General features: G+C 37.9%; 1 protein-coding gene across 6 annotated transcripts in view; it reads right to left on the reverse strand.

Annotated features, from left to right (window-relative positions):
* MYCBP2 (MYC binding protein 2) overlaps positions 1-22877 on the reverse strand; it is a 310827-nt gene that overhangs the window by 145236 nt on the left and 142714 nt on the right. For all 6 annotated transcript variants that reach the window (XM_054719873.1, XM_054719875.1, XM_054719871.1 and 3 more), the window contains 8 exons: positions 22471-22605; positions 20930-21013; positions 19538-19634; positions 15271-15463; positions 14409-14683; positions 9885-10106; positions 8162-8353; positions 3566-3772 (listed from right to left, as the gene is read on the reverse strand). In XM_054719873.1, coding sequence (XP_054575848.1) covers positions 3566-3772; positions 8162-8353; positions 9885-10106; positions 14409-14683; positions 15271-15463; positions 19538-19634; positions 20930-21013; positions 22471-22605 — 1405 coding nt within the window. The remainder of the gene's footprint in view (positions 1-3565; positions 3773-8161; positions 8354-9884; positions 10107-14408; positions 14684-15270; positions 15464-19537; positions 19635-20929; positions 21014-22470; positions 22606-22877) is intronic.

A 22877-nucleotide genomic window follows, 5' to 3' on the forward strand; every position in this document is an offset into this window, starting at 1 on the left:
CAAGATAAGCCCAGTGTAAGCAGAAGGAAAGAAATAATAAAGATCAGAGCGGAGATAAACGACATAGAGACCAAAGAAACAATACAAAAGATCAACAAAACCAAGAGCTGGTTCTTTGAAAGGATAAACAAGATTGATGGACCTCTAGCCAGGCTCACCAAGAAGCAAAGAGAGAGGACACAAATAAACAAAATCAGAAATGAAAGAGGTGAAATAACAACAGACCCCGACGAAATACAAAGGATTGTTACAAAATACTACGAACAACTCTATTCCAACAAACTGGACAACCTGGAGGAAATCGACATATTCCTAGACAAATACAACCTTCCAAAACTCAATCAGGAAGATTCTAAACAGCTCAACATGCCAGTAACTATGGAAGAAATTGAAGCAGTCATCAAAAAGCTTCCGGCAAACAAAAGCCCGGGGCCAGATGGCTTCACAGGAGAGTTTTATCAAACATTCAAGGAAGAACTAAAACCTATCCTCCTCAGACTATTCCAAAAAATTCAAGAGGAAGGAACACTTCCAGGCTCCTTCTATGAAGCCAGCATCACCCTAATACCAAAACCAGATAAAGACAACTCAATGAAAGAGAATTACAGGCCAATATCCCTCATGAACATTGATGCCAAAATCCTCAACAAAATTCTAGCAAATCGGCTCCAGCAGTACATCAGAAAGATCATACACCATGACCAAGTAGGATTTATTCCAGGAATGCAAGGATGGTACAATATCCGCAAATCAATAAACGTGATACATCACATAAACAAATTGAGAGATAAAAATCACATAGTCATATCAATAGATGCAGAAAAAGCATTTGACAAAATCCAACACCCTTTCTTGATAAAAACTCTCAACAAGGTGGGAATAGAAGGCTCATACCTCAACATAATAAAAGCTATTTATGATAAACCCACAGCAAACATCATACTCAATGGGCAAAAACTAAAACCATTTCCCCTAAGAACAGGAACAAGACAGGGATGCCCACTCTCACCACTTCTATTTGACATAGTACTGGAAGTATTAGCTATCGCAATTAGGCAAGAAGAAGAAATAAGAGGCATCCAAATTGGAAAAGAAGAAGTAAAGCTGTCCTTATTTGCAGATGACATGATATTGTACATAAAAAACCCAAAAGATTCCATCAAAAAACTAATAGACTTAATAAATGAATTCGGCAATGTAGCGGGATACAAAATTAACGCCAAGAAATCTATGGCTTTTCTATACACCAATAATGAACTTACAGAAAGAGAGACTAAAAAAGCAATCCCATTTACCATCGCACCAAAAAAATTAAGATACCTAGGAATAAACTTAACTAAGGAGGTAAAAGACCTATACGCAGAAAACTACAGGACACTGAAAAAAGAGATAGAGGAAGACGTAAACAGATGGAAGAACATACCATGTTCCTGGATTGGTAGAATCAACATCATTAAAATGTCCATACTACCCAAAGCAATCTACAGATTCAATGCACTCCCCATCAAAATACCAACAGCATATTTCACAGACCTAGAAAGAACTCTCCAAAAATTCATCTGGAATAAAAAAAGACCCCGACTAGCCTCAGCAATCCTCAGAAAGAAGAATAAAGTAGGTGGGATCTCAATACCAGATTTCAAGCTGTATTACAAAGCCACTGTTCTCAAAACAGCCTGGTACTGGCACAAGAACAGACATATTGATCAATGGAACAGAATAGAGAACCCAGATATCGACCCAAACCACTATGCTCAATTAATATTTGACAAAGGAGGCATGAACATACAATGGAGTCAAGACAGTCTCTTCAATAAATGGTGTTGGGAAAACTGGACAGATACATGCAAAAAAATGAAACTAGATCACCAACTTACACCATACACAAAAATAAACTCAAAATGGATACAGGACTTAAACATAAGACGGGAAACCATAAAAATACTAGAGGAATCCACAGGCAACAAAATCTCAGACATATGCCAAAAGAACTTCTTCACTGACACTGCCCCTAGGGCAATGGAAGCTAAAGAGAAAATTAACAAATGGGACTACATCAAAATAAAAAGCTTTTTTACAGCAAAAGAAACCATCAACAAAACAACAAGAAAGCCCACTGCATGGGAAAACATATTTGCAAATGCTATCACTGATAAAGGTTTAATCTCCAACATCTACAGGCAGCTTATGCAACTCAATAAGAGGAAGATAAATGATCCAATAAAAAAATGGGCAACAGACCTAAACAGAATATTTTCAAAAGAAGACAGAAGGAAGGCCAAGAGACACATGAAAACATGTTCAAAGTCACTTATTATCCGAGAGATGCAAATCAAAACAACAATGAGGTACCATCTCACACCTGTCAGAATGGCTATCATCAACAAATCAACAAACAACAAGTGTTGGCGAGGATGCGGAGAAAAAGGAACCCTCGTGCACTGCTGGTGGGAATGCAGACTGGTGCAGCCACTGTGGAGAACAGTATGGAGTTTCCTCAAAAAACTGAAAATGGAACTCCCATTTGACCCAGTAATCCCACTCCTGGGAATATATCCGAAGAAACTAGAAAAACCAATCAGAAAGGATATATGCACCCCTATGTTCATAGCAGCACAATTTACAATAGCTAAGATTTGGAAACAGCCTAGGTGCCCGTCAGCAGATGAGTGGATCGGAAAACTGTGGTACATCTACACAATGGAATACTATGCTGCCATAAAAAAGAAGGAATTCTCATCATTTGCAGCAACCTGGATGGAATTGGAGAACATTATGCTAAGTGAAATAAGCCAGTCAATGAAAGAAAAATACCACATGATCTCACTCATTTAGGGATAGTAAAGAACATTATAAAGTGGTGAACATAAAGATAGATACAGAGACAGTAAAGCATCAAACAGACTTTCAAAGTACAGGGGGAAAGTTTGGGAAAGGTGGGGGAGTTATGAAATCAAACGAAGGACTTGTATGCATGCATATAAGCATAAACAATGGACACAAAACTCTGGGGGGGGAGGGCATGTGTGGGTGTGGGGTGGGGGGGGTAATAGTAAGATATGTACACATATAATACCTCAATAAAAATATTTAAAAAAAAAAAAAAAAAAAAAAAGAAAACTCAGGTACTTTTATTTAGAGCATATAGCAAAAAAGAGCTAAAACAATCAGTAAGTATCATTACTAAGAATCATCTATTATTAGCATACTATGACAAAATTGCTTAACCATGGATATAGGTAGTAATATTAGTCTGAATATTATTCTTGTTTCTGGAGAACTTACAATAGCAGAAAAAAAATTTACTTAAGATTGTAATCAGAGGCTCAGCTATATAATTTCTAGTCTTTTCATTTAAAATCTTTCCTGGAAGTGTAAAAAATATGAGGCAGGAGTGATCCAAGATGGCACATAAGCAATCAGGTAGAATCACTCCTTTTCAATTTCCTTAAAATCTTCCATCTATGATTGATCTACCCTCAATGATTTGGACTATCATACTATGATAAGACATCCTGACACACAACCCACACAGCAACATGAACACTGTGAGAGTGGTACTTACATCATCAACCAGCACCTCTAATTCATATTCATGAATTCCACCTCCTCCATAGACAGAAAAACCAACCACAACTATTCCAGGCTTGTCAACTGAAAAACAGATTGCATCAGGAGACCCATTCCCAGTGTTCCAACTTCTTCCCTGACTTGTTTTTGTGAATCGGTTGGCACTGGCTTTCACAGAGTGCAAAGAATTAAGTCCATCGATCTGTGAATGACAAAAGCAATTACAACAGTAGTCTACCTGAGTGTTAATAACATACTTTTAAAAACACTAAGCAAAGGTTTCTAAGTTCAGTTAAGTAACCTACATTTAACAAGTGAGGTAAAACCTTCCCAATGGTACATTTTTATTAAAAGATTAACCAGCAAGAAAACCAGATTTCCTCATTCTATATTTATACATCATTATCACTTGAGAATATTTTCTTCTTTCAGTCATATTAAATGATGCATTTCACTTAATTTATAATGTCAGAACTATAAAGTTGTTATTACAGTAATACTATATGAATGATCACTCACTTTGAAAACAGATAGCAAAAAATGTCATCAATATTCTACAGACCAACAAATTTCAAACTATACCATACAGAGCTCTAGGAATTCTGCAGAGATATGTATTCAAGAAAGAAGTAAACTCAGGTTCCCTTCTTCAGTTAGACCACCCCTCCTTTTACCTGTAAGTTTACAAGTAAGACTTCATTTGCAGAAAATGTTCTGTCTTAGGTCTGAAGAACACTAATGTACAGTGATATTAAAACTTGGCATTCAAAAATTTTGAATACATACACACACACACAAATACAATGACACAGACTTTCATTAGAGAGGATCAGAGAACTTATTTTGGTTTAAAACCACTCTTTTTAATTATAGACCTTGCTGCTGATCTAAGATGGCTTCAGAAATTTGAGAAAGAAAATTCAAGAGAAAGAAAAATTGCAGTTTATAATTCTAGCAAGAATTCTTGCTACAATTATAAACTGCTCTGGGAAAGAAAGAAATATGACTATCTAAGACAGGACCTTTGGGAATTCCAAAGGCTATATATTAGGAACCTGTAATTTTGGGCATTCCTTTTCATTAGACAGGTTAGTTCATAGGGGATAACTAGATAGTAACATTCTGGGCAGGACCTATGTGTGCACTACAGACTTTCTCTATCAGATCTACTACAGAAGATAAGCATATTATATAGGCTGAATTAATAACTTAAAAAATATTAATGTTCTGACAGGGTTTTAATGAAACCTGAGGTCAAAGCCTATGATTGATCTACCCTCAATGATTTGGACTATCATACTATGATAAGACATCCTGACACATAACCCACACAGCAACATGAACAAGCTAACTAAGAATTGGAGGAAATGCTTCCCAGGTGAGATACTAAAATCTGCTTAGGTGCATATAATCACTCAGAAATCCTAAAGGCTAAACTGTCACAATGAATCAATAATGAGTGTAGACTAAATGGGCTAATTCAGAATAGATTCTAAAATAAATCTAAAAGTAAGAAAAAGCAAAGACTAGGAATTATGAAAGAAAAAAAGTTCCTTTGTAAAAAATTTGAGACCTGGAACCACTGAGTATATGCTAGTTACTAAATACTAGAGGCCTGTTGCACGAAATTCGTGCACGGAGACGGGGGGTGTCCCTCAGCCCAGCCTGTACCCTCTCCAATCTGGGACCCCTTGAGGGATGTCCGACTGCCCGTTTAAGCCCGATCCCACCAGGACTGCTGGCTCCCAAATGCTCGCCTGCCTGCCTTCCTGATTGCCCCTAACTGCTTCTGCCTGCCAGCCTGATCACCCCCTAACCACTCTGCTGCCAGCCTGATTGATGCCTAACTGCTCCCCTGCCAGCGTGTTTGCCCCCAACTTCCCTCCTGTGCCGGCCTGGTCACCCCTAACTGCCCTCCCCTGCAGGGTTGATCGCCTCCAGCTTCCCTCCCTTGCAGGCCTGGGTCCCTCTCAACTGCCCTCCCTTGCAGGCCTTGTGCCTCCCAACTGCCCTCCCCTGCTGGCCATCTTGTGTCCACATGGGGGCAGGATCTCTGACCACATGGGGGCAGCTATATTGTGTGTTGGAGTGATGGTCAATCTGCATATTACTCTTTTTATTAGATAGGATAGAGGCCTGGTGCAGGGGTGGGGGCCAGCTGGTTTGCCCTGAAGGGTGTCCCAGATCAGGATGGGGGTTCCCTTGGGGCGTGGGGCTGCCTGAGCAAGGGGGCCTATGTTGGTTTGCAGGCCAGCCACGCCCCCTGGTGACTCAAGCGGAGACCGTGGTATCTGGAATTTATTTACCTTCTACAATTGAATCTTTGTAGCCTCCTGCTTGCTCCGTGGCTGGCAGCCATTTCTGTTGGGGTTAATTCACCTTCTATAATTGAAACTTTGTAGCCTTAAGCGGAGGCCTGGGCCTGGCCAGGGTGTGCAGAAAGCTTTGCTTTCTCCATTGCCAGGGGCAACCCTGGCCTGCTCTCTCCAGCTCCGTGGCTGCCGCCATTTCTGTTTGAATTTGTTTACCTTCTATAATTGAAACTTTGTAGCTTGAGTGGAGGCTTAGGCCTAGCAAGGGCAGGCGGAAAGCTTGGCTTCCTCTGCTGCCTGGAAAACCTTGCTCTCTGTGGCTGTAGCCATCTTGGTTGGGTTTATTTGCATACTCACCCTGATTGACTGGTGGGCGTGACTGATGGGCGTGGCTTAGGCATAGCGAAGGTGCAGTCAATTTGCATATTATCCTTTTATTAGGTAGGATTCATTCCAATGATATAAGGTAATTCATATCCTATCTAATAAAAGTAATATGCAAATTGACCATCACCCCAAAACACAAGATGGCTGCCCCAGATGGCCAGCAGGGGAGGGCAGTTGGGAGGGACCAGGCAAGGGAGGGCAGTTGTAGGAGACCAGGCCAGCCAGGGAGGGCAGTTGGGGGAGACTGGGCCTGCAGGGAAGGGCAGTTGGGGGGTACCAGGCCTTCAGGGGAGGGCAGTGAGGGGTGACCAGGCCTGCAGGGGAGGGCAGTTAGGGGCAATCAGGCTGGCAGGGGAGTGGTTAGGGGGTGATCAGGCAGGCAGGGAGAAGCAGTTAGGGGCAATCAGGAAGGCAGGCAGGTGAGCAGTTGGGAGCCAATAGTCCTGGATTGTGAGAAGGATGTCCGACTGCCCGTTTACTGTCTGACTACCAGGATCGGGCCTAAACGGGCAGTCGGACATCCCTTGAGGGGTCCCAGAGTAAAGAGAGTGCAGGCTGGGCTGAGGGACACCGCCCGCCCCGCCCCCCTCCGGTGCATGAATTTCATGCACCGGGCCTTTAGTTATGACATGATTTTCAAGACCAATGTACTATCTGCTTTTGGGGGGGGAAATAAAATCACTTACCAAATGCAGCCAAAATGTTTAGATAAATTATAAAACAGATATTATAGGGCAGTGAAATAGTGAAATATAATGTTACTTTACAAAATGTAAAGGTATTTAAAAATGTTTCAAAATGGTTTTCTCAAACATAATATTTGATCCTTTTAAAACTTTGTGTTATGGCTATACAACAATGTGAATGTAGTGTACTCAATGCCATTGAACTATACACAGAAAAATAGAATAATAAATTTTATGTTATTTACATTTTACTACATTAAAAATACTTTGTAACTTAGGTAAGATAAAAATTATTATTCCGCCAAAACCGGTTTGGCTCAGTGGATAGAGCGTCGGCCTACGGACTGAAAGGTCCCAGGTTCGATTCCGGTCAAGGGCATGTACCTTGGTTGCGGGCACATCCCCAGTAGGGGGTGTGCAGGAGGCAGCTGATGGATGTTTCTCTCTCATCGATGTTTCTAACTCTCTATCCCTCTCCCTTCCTCTCTATAAAATATCAATAAAATATATATTTAAAAATATATTATTATTCCCATTTTATATAAAAAATTATATTCCCAAATACATATGTATTTGTCTAGATTCAATCAAGTGGGCATAGCTACCTTTTTACCCTTTCCATGCCATGCATTCATTAGTAATTTCATTAGTAATAGTCCTACTTCCATGACTCATTATGCAGCAACGCAAATTATTTTATATATATATAAATTATACATTTTAATTGATTCAGAGAGAGAGGAAGGGAGACAGAGAGAGAAACATGGATTGGCTTCCTCCTGCATGCATCCCACTGGGGATCGAGCTGGCAATCCTGATATGTGCCCTGACTGGGAATCTCAAACTGATGACCCTCAGGTGTAATGTGACGATACTCAACTAACTGAGCAACACCAGCCAGGGCCAAACTTGCATTTACTGGGATATGACAGTGGGGTTGTGCAATGAAGCAGCTAAGAGAAAAACGTATTTATTTGTACATGTGTGACATCCTGGGTAAACTGGTGAGAGAGGAAGCAAATAAGAGCAGAGAACAGGTAAAAGGAAGGGGAAAACAGCCTAGTTAGCTTAAATGTATTTTTTTAAGGAAAAAAGAACAACGATGGTATTAAAATCAGTTTCTATGAAGTCAAAATATATGAAAAAAGAAACTATGTGGAAAGTTTAAACATGTGCTTATTATCCAATCTCAAAGTAGAACATTACCTCAGATCCTAGGGCTGAGGCTGTCAGTTCACTGACAATACTGGCCAGTAATCCACAGGTATTGTAGACCAGGTGGGAGGAGAACAGCTCATTTTCCCTCCTCAGGCTGTTCCTGACTGGTAGCACAACAATAACCAGCATTTTCTCCAGAACTTCACGGAAGCTTGTCATCCCAGAGATGTTCTCTTCACTCTGTGATACATTAAAAAAACACCCAAACATAAACAAACAAACAAAAAATAGTTCCAAGATACTGCTTTCTTTTCCTTCTCATGGGCACTCAATTTCAAAATCTTGTCTTTCTAGATGACAACCTTAAAATTCAGACTTGAGTCTAATTCTGTAAGTCTATCCAGTTGTATGTGGAGTCATTATGCCTACTTTTCACTTAGCAGTTCTTTTTAAATTATTAGCCTCTGTGTATCATAAAAGTATCACACATTTATAAGCTATGTTTTATTAGCTTTTTGTCATTTTCACTTATTTTCTTAACTTATCAGTAACAGTTCTTTACGACAAACAGAATAAAACTCTTCCCATTTAAAAAGCTTTCTTTATAGACAAGATTCCAATCTCAGATAATTATTTTTGGTATATTTAGAGGTAAAGCAACTAAGAAATACTGTAATCTCTGCAAATCTATTTTCTAACAAAATTCTTTCTGTACATGTATGTAATAAAAATATGGAATTCTATAACTATTCCTATAAAACTTTATAACTTCTATATATTTGACTTCATAAGCAAAGAGAGAAAAATTCCAACCTCTACCAATGGAAAAGATCAAGATAAGAAATTACAGAATCTCACTAAAGACCAATGGGAAGTCCAATCGGCATGGCTCCGTGGCTGAGTGTTGACTTATGAACCAACAGGTCATGGTTCAATTCCCAGTCAGGGCACATGCCCAGGTTGTGGGCTCCATCCCCCAATGGGGGTGGGCAGGAGGTAACCAATCAATGATTCTCTCTCATCATTGATGTTTCTATCTCTCCCGCTCCCTCTCTGCTCTGAAATAAATAAAAAATATATATATTTTTAAAAAGATCAATGGGAAAATACCTTTTTTCCCCCAGAAAAAAAAAGGAAAAAGATGATGATTTTAATTGATACTCAGCATGAACATTATCTATTTCCTTTACTACCCTCAATATTTCTTAGTCAATTGTGGACAGAAAACAAAATGTATTTAATTTCATCAAGGGGTCAAAGGGGGTGCAGGAAAGAGGGATATATGTAATACTTTCACAATAAAGATTTAATTTTAAAATTATAAAGAATATTCTATGACTATTGTTTTGTATTGCTTATTTTAATGTAACAAAATGTTTTAGAAAATGTTTTAAAAGTTATTTATTTCCTTAGAATTCTATCTTGGCAATATAAAATATATTAGAAGATACAGTTTTTTTATATCTACAATTTTCAAATGGTTCATCCAAAAAAAATTACACAGGAATGCATTATATAACACTTTCAAATTTCTTATAGGTTAGGAATCATTAAAAAAAAATTAGAGAAAAAAGAGTACTTATTTATAGGTAAACATGAGCCTGTTTTTTTTGTTTTTGTTTTTTTTTTGCTTTAATTTTAGTCCTTTTTGTGAAACACATAATTATTTGGTAAATATATTTACTGATATAGAAGAATAAGCACTAAGCCAAATATGTCTCCATTTGACAGTTTTATTGCTTCAATATAAAAGTTATTTTAGAAAACCTACCTGGCTGAGTTTTTCCATCTGTGCTACCAAAAGGGGAAAACGGTGAACTAGTGTTGAGTCATTCTCTGTGCTAACTTGTTTAACAATTGATCGTAGTAGTACTTCTCCATCATAAGCAATAGGGAAGATAGAAGTCAGTTTAACAGAGGTGTGACACAGAGCTGACATAACAGCTGCTAGGAGTCGACTACTTGATGTCTTGAAGTTTGCTTCTTGAATGTCCTTTTAAAAACAAAAATATGTAACTCACTAAAAAAATACTGCATCAATATAATCCAAAGTTTCTGGATATACAAATGGGAAACACCATTTTAAACCATACCAAAATTTTCTAGAGTTCAATCATTGTAATTGTGTTGTTACAGAATAATATTACATCAATACATTTAAACACTTGTTTAAATTATTATCCAATGAAGATGTAAAACTATTAAATATGGTCAAGAAAAATCAACTCCTGTTCTCTAGTAAATGAGTTCATATAGATTTCTGTATCTTCAGAATCACAGTTCTGTCCAGCAATTTTCTCAAGGACAAAAAAAGGCCCCAAATTAGTATACATCTAAGGCATTTCCAGTAACAAGCACTGAAACTACTTTCCTCAAATAAATTATACTGTAATTCTGTGCTCCCATAACATTTCACTAATGTTAACATCTCACAAAATTATGCCATCACATTGCACAGTTTATTCAGGAAAAGTATTAGCAAACATGTAAAATTTTATAACAAAGATTTAAAAAGTTATCCGCACAGGATATCCTAATTCACAAAGGAATTTGTGTATGCCCTGCACACATTACTTAGTTCATTAAACACGTGTTACAAAGACAGGCTAAAAGTAAAACAACATTCTAAATGTTACACCATTGTTTGTCAAAGTCAGTCTACTCAGCAGCATTTATCTATGAAAGGTAAGTGCTAGAGATCTGCTATATAACATTGTACCTACAGAAACAATATTGTGCTGCACACTCAATATGTGTTGAGAAGGTACATCTTATGTGAAGTGCCCTTACCACAATAACAGTTTTTTAAAATGCCAAGAAAAATAAGGTCAGTATCCAAATGGCTACATAAAATAAAAACAAAGTTACCCACCCCGATGTCATTACTAAAATACCTTTCCACGAGGCTAGCATACCCTGGTGATTGATGCCAGTGAATTTCTTTTTTTGAGGGAGAGGTGAGGTTGAGAGGGGGCTCTAGAATTTCCAGTACAATGTTGAGTAGGAGTTGTGAGAATGGATACCTTGTATATTGTTCCCAAATTTAGGGAAACAATAAATATTTCACCATTAATTTTTATGTTAGCTGTAGATATCCTTTGTCAGATTTAGGAAGTTTCCTTAAATCCTAGTTTGCTGAATTTTTATCGCTGAATAAAATTTTGTCAAATATTACTTTCGATCTGCAGTTGGGAATCTGTGTATTTGAAGTGCTGACCTATTACATGAAATTTCCCATTGTGTGGGTGGTCAGCCCACCTAACCTTCATATTGTTCAAGGGTCAACTATATTTTTCTGCATCTATGGAGAAGATCATATAATTTTCCCTCTTCATTTAGTTAATATGGTGAATTACAATGAATTTTGAAAGCTAAACTACCCTTGCACTTCTAAGATGAACCCCACTTGGTATGATACATTTTTTATATTGTTCGATTTGATTTAACAATATTTTCAAGAACTTTTCCATCTATGTTTCAGAGTAATATTTGTCTATCCTAATATTTTAATTTTTTGTCAAGTTTTGGTATCAGGATAAAGCTAACTTGATGAATTAGTTGGGAAATGTTGCCTCTTGTATTCTCTGAGTTTGTAAAAAATTGTTATTATTTCTCTCATATGTTTAAAAAAATTCTCCAATGACAATATCTAGGACTGGAATTTCTTTGTAGTAGTCTTTGGTAATGAATTTAATTTTAATGGATATAAGGCAATTCAGATTTTCTATTTCTTATTGTGCAAGTCTTGCCTAAGTTATATTTTTCAAGAAATTTTTCATTTAAAAAAATATATATTTTATTGATTTTTTACAGAGAGGAAGAGAGAGGGATAGAGAGTTAGAAACATCGATGAGAGAGAAACATCGATCAGCTGCCTCCTGCTCACCCCTTACTGGGGATGTGCCCGCAACCAAGGTACATGCCCTTGACCGGAATCGAACCTGGGACCCTTGAGTCCGCAGGCCGATGCTCTATTCACTGAGCCAAACCGGCTTCGGCAAGAAATTTTTCATTTTTATTCAAAGTTATAATTTATTGGTATAAACTTGTTCATAATTTTCCCTTATTATCATTTTGAGGTCTGTTGGATCTATAGTGCTATTCCCTATTTTATTCCTGATAATGGTATTTTATGTTTTTTCTTTCTCATGTCTTTCAAGCAGACTTTCTAGGAGCTTTAATTTTTTTTTTTCAAATAACCAACTTTTGACTTTATTAATTTTCTCTATTTACTATTTTACAAATTTCTGTCCTTACCTTTCTTATTTCCTTCCTTTCTCTTGGTTACTTTCTTCTTTCTTTGGATTTGATTTGCTTTTCTTTCTGGCTTCTTAAGATAGAAACTAAGATCATTGGTTTTAAACCTTTCTTTGTTAATACAAGCATTGTAAAAGCATACATTTCCTCTATAAGTGATGTTATAGCTACTCCTTATAAATTTTTGTTATATTTTTATCTTTCAGTGTGAAATATTTTTTAATTACTTGGATTTCTTCTTTAACTTATTGGTTTTTTAAAAGTGTGTCTATTTTCCAAATATTTGGTGCTTTTCTTGATATATTTTGCTATTTATTCCTATTGTGCTCTGAAAACACTTCCCTTCAAGTTTTAATATTATGAAGTTTACTAAGACATTTTATGACCCACAATCTGATCTATCTTTGTAAATATTACATGTACTAGAGGCCCAGTGCACAAAATTCGTGCATGGTGGCAGGGGGGAGGGGTCCCCTCAGCCCAGCCTGCACCCTCTCTAATCTGGGACCCATTAGGGGATGTCCAACTGCCGGTTTGGATCGGGCCTAAACCGGCAGTCGGACATCCCTTTAACAATCCTGGACCACTGGCTCCTAATCATTCACCTGCCTGCCTGCCTGCCTGGTCTCCCCTAACTGCCCCTCCCCTGCCGGCCTGATCGCCCCTCACTGCCTCTGTGTGCCGGCCTGATCGCCCCTAACTGCCCCCCTCTGCCTGCCTGGTCACCTCCAACTGCCCCCCTATGCCAGCCTGGTCTCCCCTAACTGCCCCCACCCCGCCAGCCTGGTCACCCCTACTGCCCCACCGCTGGCCTAGTCTCCCTTCACTCCCCCCCTGCCAGCCTAATAGCCAACTGCCCCCCCTGCTGGCCTGGTTGCTCTTAACTGTCCCCCCCCTGCTGGCCTGGTCGCCCCCAACTCCTCCTCCCACCCCCCGCCGGCCTGGTCACCCCATGCAGCCTGCTGTTCAGTCATTTGGTCGTCCCTCACTAACCCCCTTGCTGGCCTGGGTGCCCCATGCAGCCTGCTGTTCAGTCATTTGGTCATCCCTCACTAACCCCCCTTCCAGCCTGATCGCCCCATGCAGCCTGCTTGTTCAGTCGTTTGGTTGTCCCTCACTAACCCCCCTGCCGGCCTGGTTGCCCCACACGGCCTGCTTGTTCAGTCGTTTGGTCATTCCTCACTAACCCCCCTGACAGCCTGGTCGTGGGCAGCCATCTTGTGAGGACGTGAGGGTCAATTTGCATATTACCTTTTTATTATGTAGGATAGTTGGAAAGAATATATACTATATATTGCATTTGAACATTCTGCTTTTTAAATGTCACTTAGATCAAGGGGGTTGATAGTATTGTTCAAATCTCTATAAACCTACTGATTTTTTTTGTCTGATTGTTCTATAAATTACTGAAAAAGCAGTATTGAAGTCTCCAACTATCAATGTGAATTTGTCTATTTTTCCCTTTAGTTTTATAGATGTTTTGCCTCAGATGGTTTGAAATTATGATTTGGGGCATATGCATTTATGAGGGTTGTGGTTTCCTTATAAGGGAAATGGATGATGTCAATGTGCAAGTTCACTCCCAGCTCTCTCTCCTGACTGTTCTGCAGTTATCGAATGGTGGGGGCTGCCCTTCTAGTGCTGTTCCAGCTCTCACATATTCACTCACTATTGTTCTTTCCCTCTTACACACACACACACACACACACACACACACACACACACACACACAGGTTTAAAGAGCAAATCAGCAGCTGCACATCGTGACTGCCAATTTTATAACTAAAATAATAATAAAGCAAATAGAAAAAAAATGTTTTTGAACTTTGGATTAGGAATGTTTTATTTTTATTAAATCTCACATATCAAACTAATTTCCTGATTTAACTTTTATATGTTAGACTGATTTACCTTTTATATAAGTTAGACTGATATTTATTTATTTATTATTTTTTTTAGACTGATATTTATTATCTTGAAGAGAACTTAATAAGTAAGTATACCATATTTCAACTAACATTTTATAAACTTAAATTACCTGATCCAAACAATTCAGCAGATCACAAAGGCAAGCCCACTGTAAGGCAGGGGTTGGGTAGAAGGAATGAAAGCAGGCAGTAAAGGTATTATGACACTCCTGAAGGACAGCTTCTAGGAGACTTAAGGGTTGACTGAGATATCCTTGAGGATCATTATCCAACTTCACCATGCAGTGATCAACTCCTTCTGATAAGATTTTCCTTAACAAAGTTCTGGTTTTTCCAATACATTCTGCTAATTTGCTAGTTTCTTCTACAACTGCTTTTCCTGTAGCTTTAAGGAAACAAAACAGGCTATTAATTGAATAGAATAATAAATATGCATGAAAACATTCAATATAATTCATGTAATTTCCTAGCTAGCTAAAAATCACAAGTACTCATAACCTAGAAAGGAAACAATTTAGTCCAAATTTATTTCTTTTTAAAACCTATATAGAAAAATAAACAAAACAAAACACTGGTTTCATCATGTAAATCCAAATCAGTTGTTCAAAAATTTCTATTTGACAAAACCTGTTTAAAATAACACTTTATTAGAGTATTTAGTTTTAGTATAACATGACTTTTTGTTATCAGAATGACATGTAATGTATTTTATTCCTTACAAGCATCACAGCAAGCTGACTTTCTCCCCTTTTAAGAAGCATGCTGAAGGCAGCTAGGGATTTTTTTTAATTGAATTTACTGGAGTGAAATTGGTTAATAAAATTATATAGGTTTCAGGTGTACAATTCTATAATACATCATCTGTTATTGTATTGTGTGTTCACCAAGGAATCTTAAACTCTTGGCTATCCCTACATAAACCTTCTCAATTCTCAAATATTTCTCCTCGAAGTCATTTAAAAATGATCATACCTGACACTGGGTAAATTTCACAGGTATAGACACGCAGTAACCTCAGACAACAGGTACCCACAAAGCGCAGTCTCTCCAAATCTAGAAGGGTAGCTGTGAACTGGAATCCTTTTAATCCTCTAAGTTCTTCAACTCCTAAGACTAAGGTGGTCCAGCTCCAGTGAAGAATACTCAACAATGACTCAAAACATTCCTAATCCAAAACATAAAATAGATACCAATTAGTCCAAATGATACTATAGGATGAATCAAATGGAAAGCTTTATTTTAACTTGACATTTTTTGTTGAGTTTTGGTAGACCAATTAAAAGACATCTTATTAGTTCATTCATTAAATTACCATTAGAAACATTTTTGAAGCATGACAAAAATAGTAATGTAGTTAGGCATCTATAAAACAACATTCTTCAATATTTTCCTATTTAAAAATACATTTCTAAGTTTCTCTGCTACCAACCTATCTAGTTTATCATATAAATAAAGAAATAAAGGAAAATCACTTATAAATATACTAGAGGCCTGATGCACGAATTCGTGCATGGGTGGGGTCCAGCCAGCCCACCCTGATTGGGGCTCATTAGGCTGTGCCGGCCAGAGGGAGGGAATGCAGGCAGTTGGCCAGCCAGCCCGCTCCTGATCGGGGGTGAGGGGGCAGATCAGGGGCGGGGCTGGCTGGGGTTGAGCTCCTGGTCAAGGGGACAATTTGCATATTAGCCTTCTATTATATAGGATGTTTATTTGAAAGGAAAATTACACTCTACATTTTCAAGGTAGTAATATGTAAATAAACCAAAAGTATTTAACACTTGAATAATTTTAATATAATAAACCATTTTAGCATATCAACAACATAAAAAGCTTATTTTATATCTACCTATTAAATTTTACACTACAACCTAAGCCAATTCTTTTTTTTTTTTTAAATATATTTTATTGATTTTTTACAGAGAGGAAGAGAGAGGGATAGAGAGTTAGAAACATCGATGATAGAGGAACATCGATCAGCTGCCTCCTGCACAACCCCCACCGGGGATGTGCACGCAACCAAGGTACATGCCCTTGACCGGAATCGAACCCGGGACCCTTCAGTCCACAGGCTGACACACTATCCACTGAGCCAAACCGGTTTCGGCTCTAAGCCAATTCTTGATAAACAAGTTAATAGAAGATAAAAAGTGACTATAAAAATACTAAAAATTCTTACTTGGATATTTTTAAAATTCCAAAATATGGGTTTGGGGGGTAGAGCATCCCTGTAGTTCTAGTTGGTCTGCAGGTTTTGTTATGCTTTCATGATAATGGATACTAGATGAATCTTAAAGAAAAGCACTTATTCTCTCACTCCCACAAAATTCTCATCCTCTGGTATAGTAATACCAAGAATAAGATTTTATACCTTAACTTTTAAAGAAACGATTGATAAGTTTCCTATATAAAGATTTCAATTACCTAATAACCACAAAACCACTCATACATAAATACAAAAAAATTACTAAGCACAGAATAAAAAATCACTAAAAAACACACACAACAGAATCAAAGATGCTTATTTGGATCAAAAGATATCAAACTGATCATAATACTAAAAGGATCCAAGTTACCAAGTAGCCAAAATTCTTATACTCTTTCATTCAAAGCATATTTTCTGAAAACTGCCCTATCTCTTTTGGAAGGAATCAATAATTTAGAATGCAGTGGGTCTTCAAATAATGTCATTTCATTCAACATCATTTTGTTTTAACATTCATGAGATGTGTAGGAGCTTAGCTCTTATTTATATCCATTAGCCTATGGTAAAACTGGTTTCATTATACATCATTTACCTTAAGGTGCAGAACCTATTACTGATAACATTAAGTGAGTACTTACTGTACAACCATTCTATGGAATATGATGCAACATTAGAAAAGATTAAAATAGGGCCAAATGTGTCCACAGCATATACTAGGAAATTTTTAAAAAGGAAAATGCAAAACTTGAAGTATGATGAAACATAAATAAGAAGGTTCATAGCATACTGTATATGCAAACTAATAAATATGTGTATGTATAAAAATATAGTCTGGAAGAATATACATCAAAATGTAAACAGTAGTTATATCCTATCCTATCTAATAAAGAGGTAATATGCAAATTGACCATCACTCCAATACACAAGATGGCCACCCCCATGTGGTCAAAGATGGCTGCCAAAAGATGGCCAGCAGGGGAGGGCAGTTGGGAGGGACCAGGCCTGCAAGAGAGGGCAGCTGGGGGGACGAGGCTGGCAAGGGAGGACAGTTGGGGGGGACCAGGCCTGCAGGGGAGGGCAGTTTGGGATGACCAGGCCAGCATGGGAGGGCAGTTAGGGGTGACCAGGACAGCATGGGAGGGCAGTTAGGGGTGACCAGGCTGGCAAGGGAGGGCAGTGAGGGGTGACCAGTCTGGCAAGGGAGGGCAGTTAGGGGTGACCAGACTGGCAAGGGAGGGCAGTTGGGGGTGACCAGACTGGCAAGGGAGGGCAGTTGGGAGGAAACAGGCTGGCAAGGGAGGGCAGTTGGGGGTGACCAGGCCTGCAGGGGAGGACAGTTAGGCGTGACCAGGCCAGCAGGGGAGGGCAATTAGGGGCAATTGGGCTGGCAGGGGAGGGCAGTTAGGGGCGACTAGGCTGGCAAGAGAGGGCAGTTAGGGGCGACCAAGCTGGCAAGGGAGGGCAGTTAAGCATGAGCAGCCTGGCAAGGGAGGGGAGTTTGGGGTGACCAGGCCTGCAGGAGAGGGCAGTTGGGGGCGACCAGGCTGGTAAGGGAGGGCAGTTAGGGATGACCAGGTCAGCAGGGGAGGGCAGTTGGGGGCGACCAGGCCTGCAGTAGAGGACAGTTAGGGGAGACGAGGCTGGCAGGGGAGGGCAGATAGGGGTGACCAGGCCAGCAGGGGGAGCAATTAGGGGCAATCGGTCCAGCAGGGGAGCAGTTAGGCGTTGATCAGGCTGGCAGAGGAGTGGTTAGGGTGTGATCAGGCTGGCGGGCAGAAGCTGTTAGGGGCAATCAGGCAGGCAGGCAAGCAGTTGGGAGCCAGCAGTCCTGGATTTTGAGAGGGATGTCTGACTAGCTGTTTAGGCCCGATCCCACTGGGGTGGGTCCTAAACAGGCAGTCGGACATCCTTCAAGGGGTCCCAGATTTTAGAGGGTCCAGGCTGGGCTGAGGGACACTCCCCGCTACCCCCATCCACGAATTTCGTGCACCGGGCCTCTAGTATAGTAATAATAGGGTGATTGTGGGGGAAAGTTTAATATACATTTAGCTTGGTTTTATTCCCACCAGGGATATGTATTAATTTTGTTTTAAAAAATTAATAAAAAAGAAAAGCATTTCCCAAAGCCTTTTACTAATAGAACAGACTACTAGCTACATTAGGAAATCATATAGTAACTTACAATTTACAAAGAATTTTTGCATCCCTTATGTCATTAAAATTCATAATGATGCTATGGCATAGTTTATGTAGATAAGTTGTGTAAGCATCCACAACTAATAAATAAAAGAACAAGACTTCCTGAACATACCATATTTCAATTATATCATGCTGACTTTCCATTCTACAAAGGTAGTCCCAATAGCATGTTGTATCTTTATTTTTATTTTTTAAATATATTTTATTGATTTTTTACAGAGAGGAAGAGAGAGGGATAGAGAGTTAGAAACATCGATGAGAGAGAAACATCGATCAGCTGCCTCTTGCACACCCCCTACTGGGGATGTGCCCACAACCAAGGTACATGCCCTTGATCGGAATCGAACCTGGGACCCTTGAGTCCGCAGGCCGACGCTCTATCCACTGAGCCAAACCGGTTTCGGCCAACATGTTGTATCTTTAAATGTAGAATGGTGATGTCAAGTAGTTCAATAAAGTCCCTAGAGTTAGATATAAGACTCTTCTATTTCCTAAAGCAATAAAATAAAACTTTTTGGTCAACACCGCCCTTAAGTTATCCTTCACTTTCTAACTCTTTCAGTATATATATTCATTCATACATGATTTATCAGAGAATTCACCAGTTAATTCAGAAATAGTAAGACATGATAAAAATCAGTCACGATCTCTATTTTCCCATTATTTAAAATGCATGCTATTTGGCCTAGAACGTCAATGCCAATACAAAAACAAATCTGAGTTCATAAAGCATATTGCTATGCTGAAAAAACAACTTAGAAGAGTGGCTAAATGCTAAAGCATCAAAATGAAACTGAGCACTGGATAGAAAAGCTGAAATTTAAAAAAATGGCTCACCACTGAGACAGTTCTTGCAAAAGATCTCTTTAAAATGTGTACTGGTTCACTGGTTTGCTGTTTGCCTTTTGAAGCACTGCCATCACTGGTTGGAAGTCTGAAGGTAGCAGACAAATATAAGTTTATGCTGCAAAGACCAATGACATTTTTCTTTTCATAATATACATTTTTGCAATAATAAAAAATTGAGTTATATGTTTAAAGATTTTTATTAGGTAAAATTACAATATGGGGCTTTTACAAAACATTTTCCAAATGATAAGCAATATTTTTAGCATCCCAGCATTTCAGCATTTAAATCCCACACATGTAAGACTAGGTAATAAAGAATCTCTTACTAGACTACATATGTAACTTACATTCTGTAGCAATGCTACTACTAAATTCTACTACTTAAAAGTTATTCAACAAGTATACCCAGAAGTCACCCCTGCAACTTGTTATGTTCATAATACTACATATTACAAATAGTAACTACAATAAAGCGCATAAAAACAAACAAAAATCCCTTCTTGGGTAAATGAAGTTTATACGTATCATCCAGATTCTTTAAGTGATTACTAGAAAGGAAGATAATAGGAGACAGAAAATCACTGTTCTAGAAGTACTTCCTTTGATTTTTACTACTTAAAGTAAGAATGACATTTTTTTAGTGAGGTTTTATATTTATTTTTATTCTAAAAATTATTGCAGTAAACGTCTACAAGTAGGTGGACATAAACATACGCCTCTATATATGTATCAATTACCATAATGTAATTAAAACTCTTAAATATTGGTAAAATATAATAAATACTATAAATAAGCAAGTTATTATTTGATATATCAAGCAAAGGTAAAAATTTTCAGCAGTAAGGGATTTTCCAATTCACTGCATCACAAGATGAACAAGAAAACATAAGACTGCAGCAGATAAATCAGGCCTTCTCCAAAGTCCCCGTCTAACACCATAATTTAATTTCTCTAAGACAAATTTTATTAGTTTACAACATTCTGAAACTGGTAAAATAATAAAGACATTAAAAATACAGGGTGGGGTAAAAGTAGGTTTTCAGTTGTTCATATAGAAAATAATAATAAATAATATAAGAATAAACTCTGTTTCACATACTCACAACTGTAAACCTATATCTGCCCCGCCTTGTATAAGTCATTAAAATGTTACTGGCATAATACAGATAATCTGAGTTATGAGGTAAAATTTAAAATTAAGCTTGATGCAGAGACTATTCTAAAATATACAAAACATTAAATGATTTTGATAAATGCACCTATCTTTCTATTATATTAAAATGTTCTGAATACTTCAAATTTGTATATATTTTATAGTGATCCTAGTTTATTATAGCAAAAGAATAAACCTTATTAATTAACAATAAATATGCTAAATACCTGTATAGTAATTGAGGTATCTGACCAGCGTTAACATCTGTACCATTATTTGATTTCTTTGAACTCTTAAATTGGAAAACAACCCTAAGAAGAGAAAAAATAACAATGTTACAAAAACCAACATGGTTCAGGATTCATTGAAAGTAATAAGTAATCCAACAATGATATTTTCAAATTCTTATGCTAATGAACTGAGATGCATTCTTTCAGGAAAATAATACAAGTAAAAAGGTATTGTTCTGATTTTAGTTCTAGCTCTGAATGGCTTAATAAATAAAATGGAAGGAATTGAACCTGATCGGGAACTACTAGGTGAGTAGCTTTCCTGTCCCCTTCCTTAGTTCTTCTGGCTCAACTTTAACAAGAGCAATACGCTTTTAACCAAATATTTCAACTTACAAACAGTAAAAGCTGCTGCTTGTAGAGACTACAAGCTTTAGCTTCAAAACGCTATGATATTCCAAGGTAGAACTGCATATGGAAACTATCCAGTCCAGGATCGAAGCAGTCTCCCCAGTTCTAGCACAGTCTCACAGTAAGTGAGAAGGACACATACAATACAAGACAGTTTTCCTGTATCATTCTACTTGAGTATTCAGCAACATGGAATTCACCTAAAAAATTAGTCTGTTCTTTTCTTGGTCAGTTTTGTAATGAGTTAAACAAAACTATCTGAAATATACTATTATATAACTTTTAAATGACATTTATTTAACTCATATAACATTTCAAATAGTTTATGCTCAAATAATAATAAAAAATAAATTTAATTTCTTTTATAAATGATGGTCCTTCAAACACACGAATCATAGTACAGAGTATGAAGAAGGTTGATTTTAGAGTCAAGAGACTCCAGGACCAGATTTGGATCTGCCACACAGTAACCATATGACTTAAAGCAAATAATTTCACCTTTTATTTCTCCATTTCTCTGAGTGTAAAATGGGGCTAATAACTGCCTCACAAAGTTGTTGAGGGCACCAAATAAGCTAATATATACGAAAGTGTTTCTGAAACTGCAAACAACTCCATATATGAAATTTAAACAGTAAAATTCCCGCTCAGCCAGAGTGGGTCAATGGTTGAGTGTCAACCTATGAATCAGGAAGAAGGCCATAGTTTGATTCCTGGTCAGGGCACATGGTTGGGTTGCAGGCTCAATCCCCAGCAGCCCAGTAAACTGTTTTCATAAGCACTGTCAAATTTTATAGCACGCATATATTTCTTTTTTTACGGTTTCCAAACTCCCCCACTATCATTGTCACTTTCCTCTATATAATTTCTAATTTAGTAATGTAATGTAACAGCCAGAAATATATACAAATGCCACCCGGCAAGAGCAAAGAATTGTAGTGCCATTATCTCCCTTTACTGTCTAGACTTCAATTTGGCATGAGATTATATGAATTTAATTTTAGAAGTCATATTATGCTCTAGCCTTACTTAATTTTATCCTACCAAAAAAACTTCTGAGATTTCTAAACAATATTCCACTACCAAAAATGAGAGCTGCTTAAGGAACACTTAAATATTCCACTTACCCATCATCTGTGGTGATAGAAGCTTGTCCATGAGACCCACAGTCACTGCTGGGTCCTGACACTCGAGCCCAGGCTACGTACCACCACCCAGCTTGCAGAAGAACTGGTTCATCAAACATCATTGCGTATTTTTCTCTGAGAGAAAAAATAGTGAGTCAAAGACAATGCCTTTGAATTTCCACTACAAACATTTGTTTTTAAAATCCTTTATATATAAAACATGAAATCGATTGCATTATAAGACTTGTGTCAAATATTTAAAACCCTTTATTTAAAAATGCCTAGACAAGAACACAAATAATATTTACTTGTGTTATGGTCATAGCATGACATTTCTTTCCCCTCCATCTTGAATTCTAAAACTTGCTTAAATGCTATAAAACTTTCATATTAAAATAAGACCGTTG

The sequence above is a fragment of the Eptesicus fuscus genome, chromosome 8, assembly GCF_027574615.1.
Source record: "Eptesicus fuscus isolate TK198812 chromosome 8, DD_ASM_mEF_20220401, whole genome shotgun sequence".
NCBI classification, from domain to species: Eukaryota; Metazoa; Chordata; class Mammalia; order Chiroptera; family Vespertilionidae; genus Eptesicus; species Eptesicus fuscus.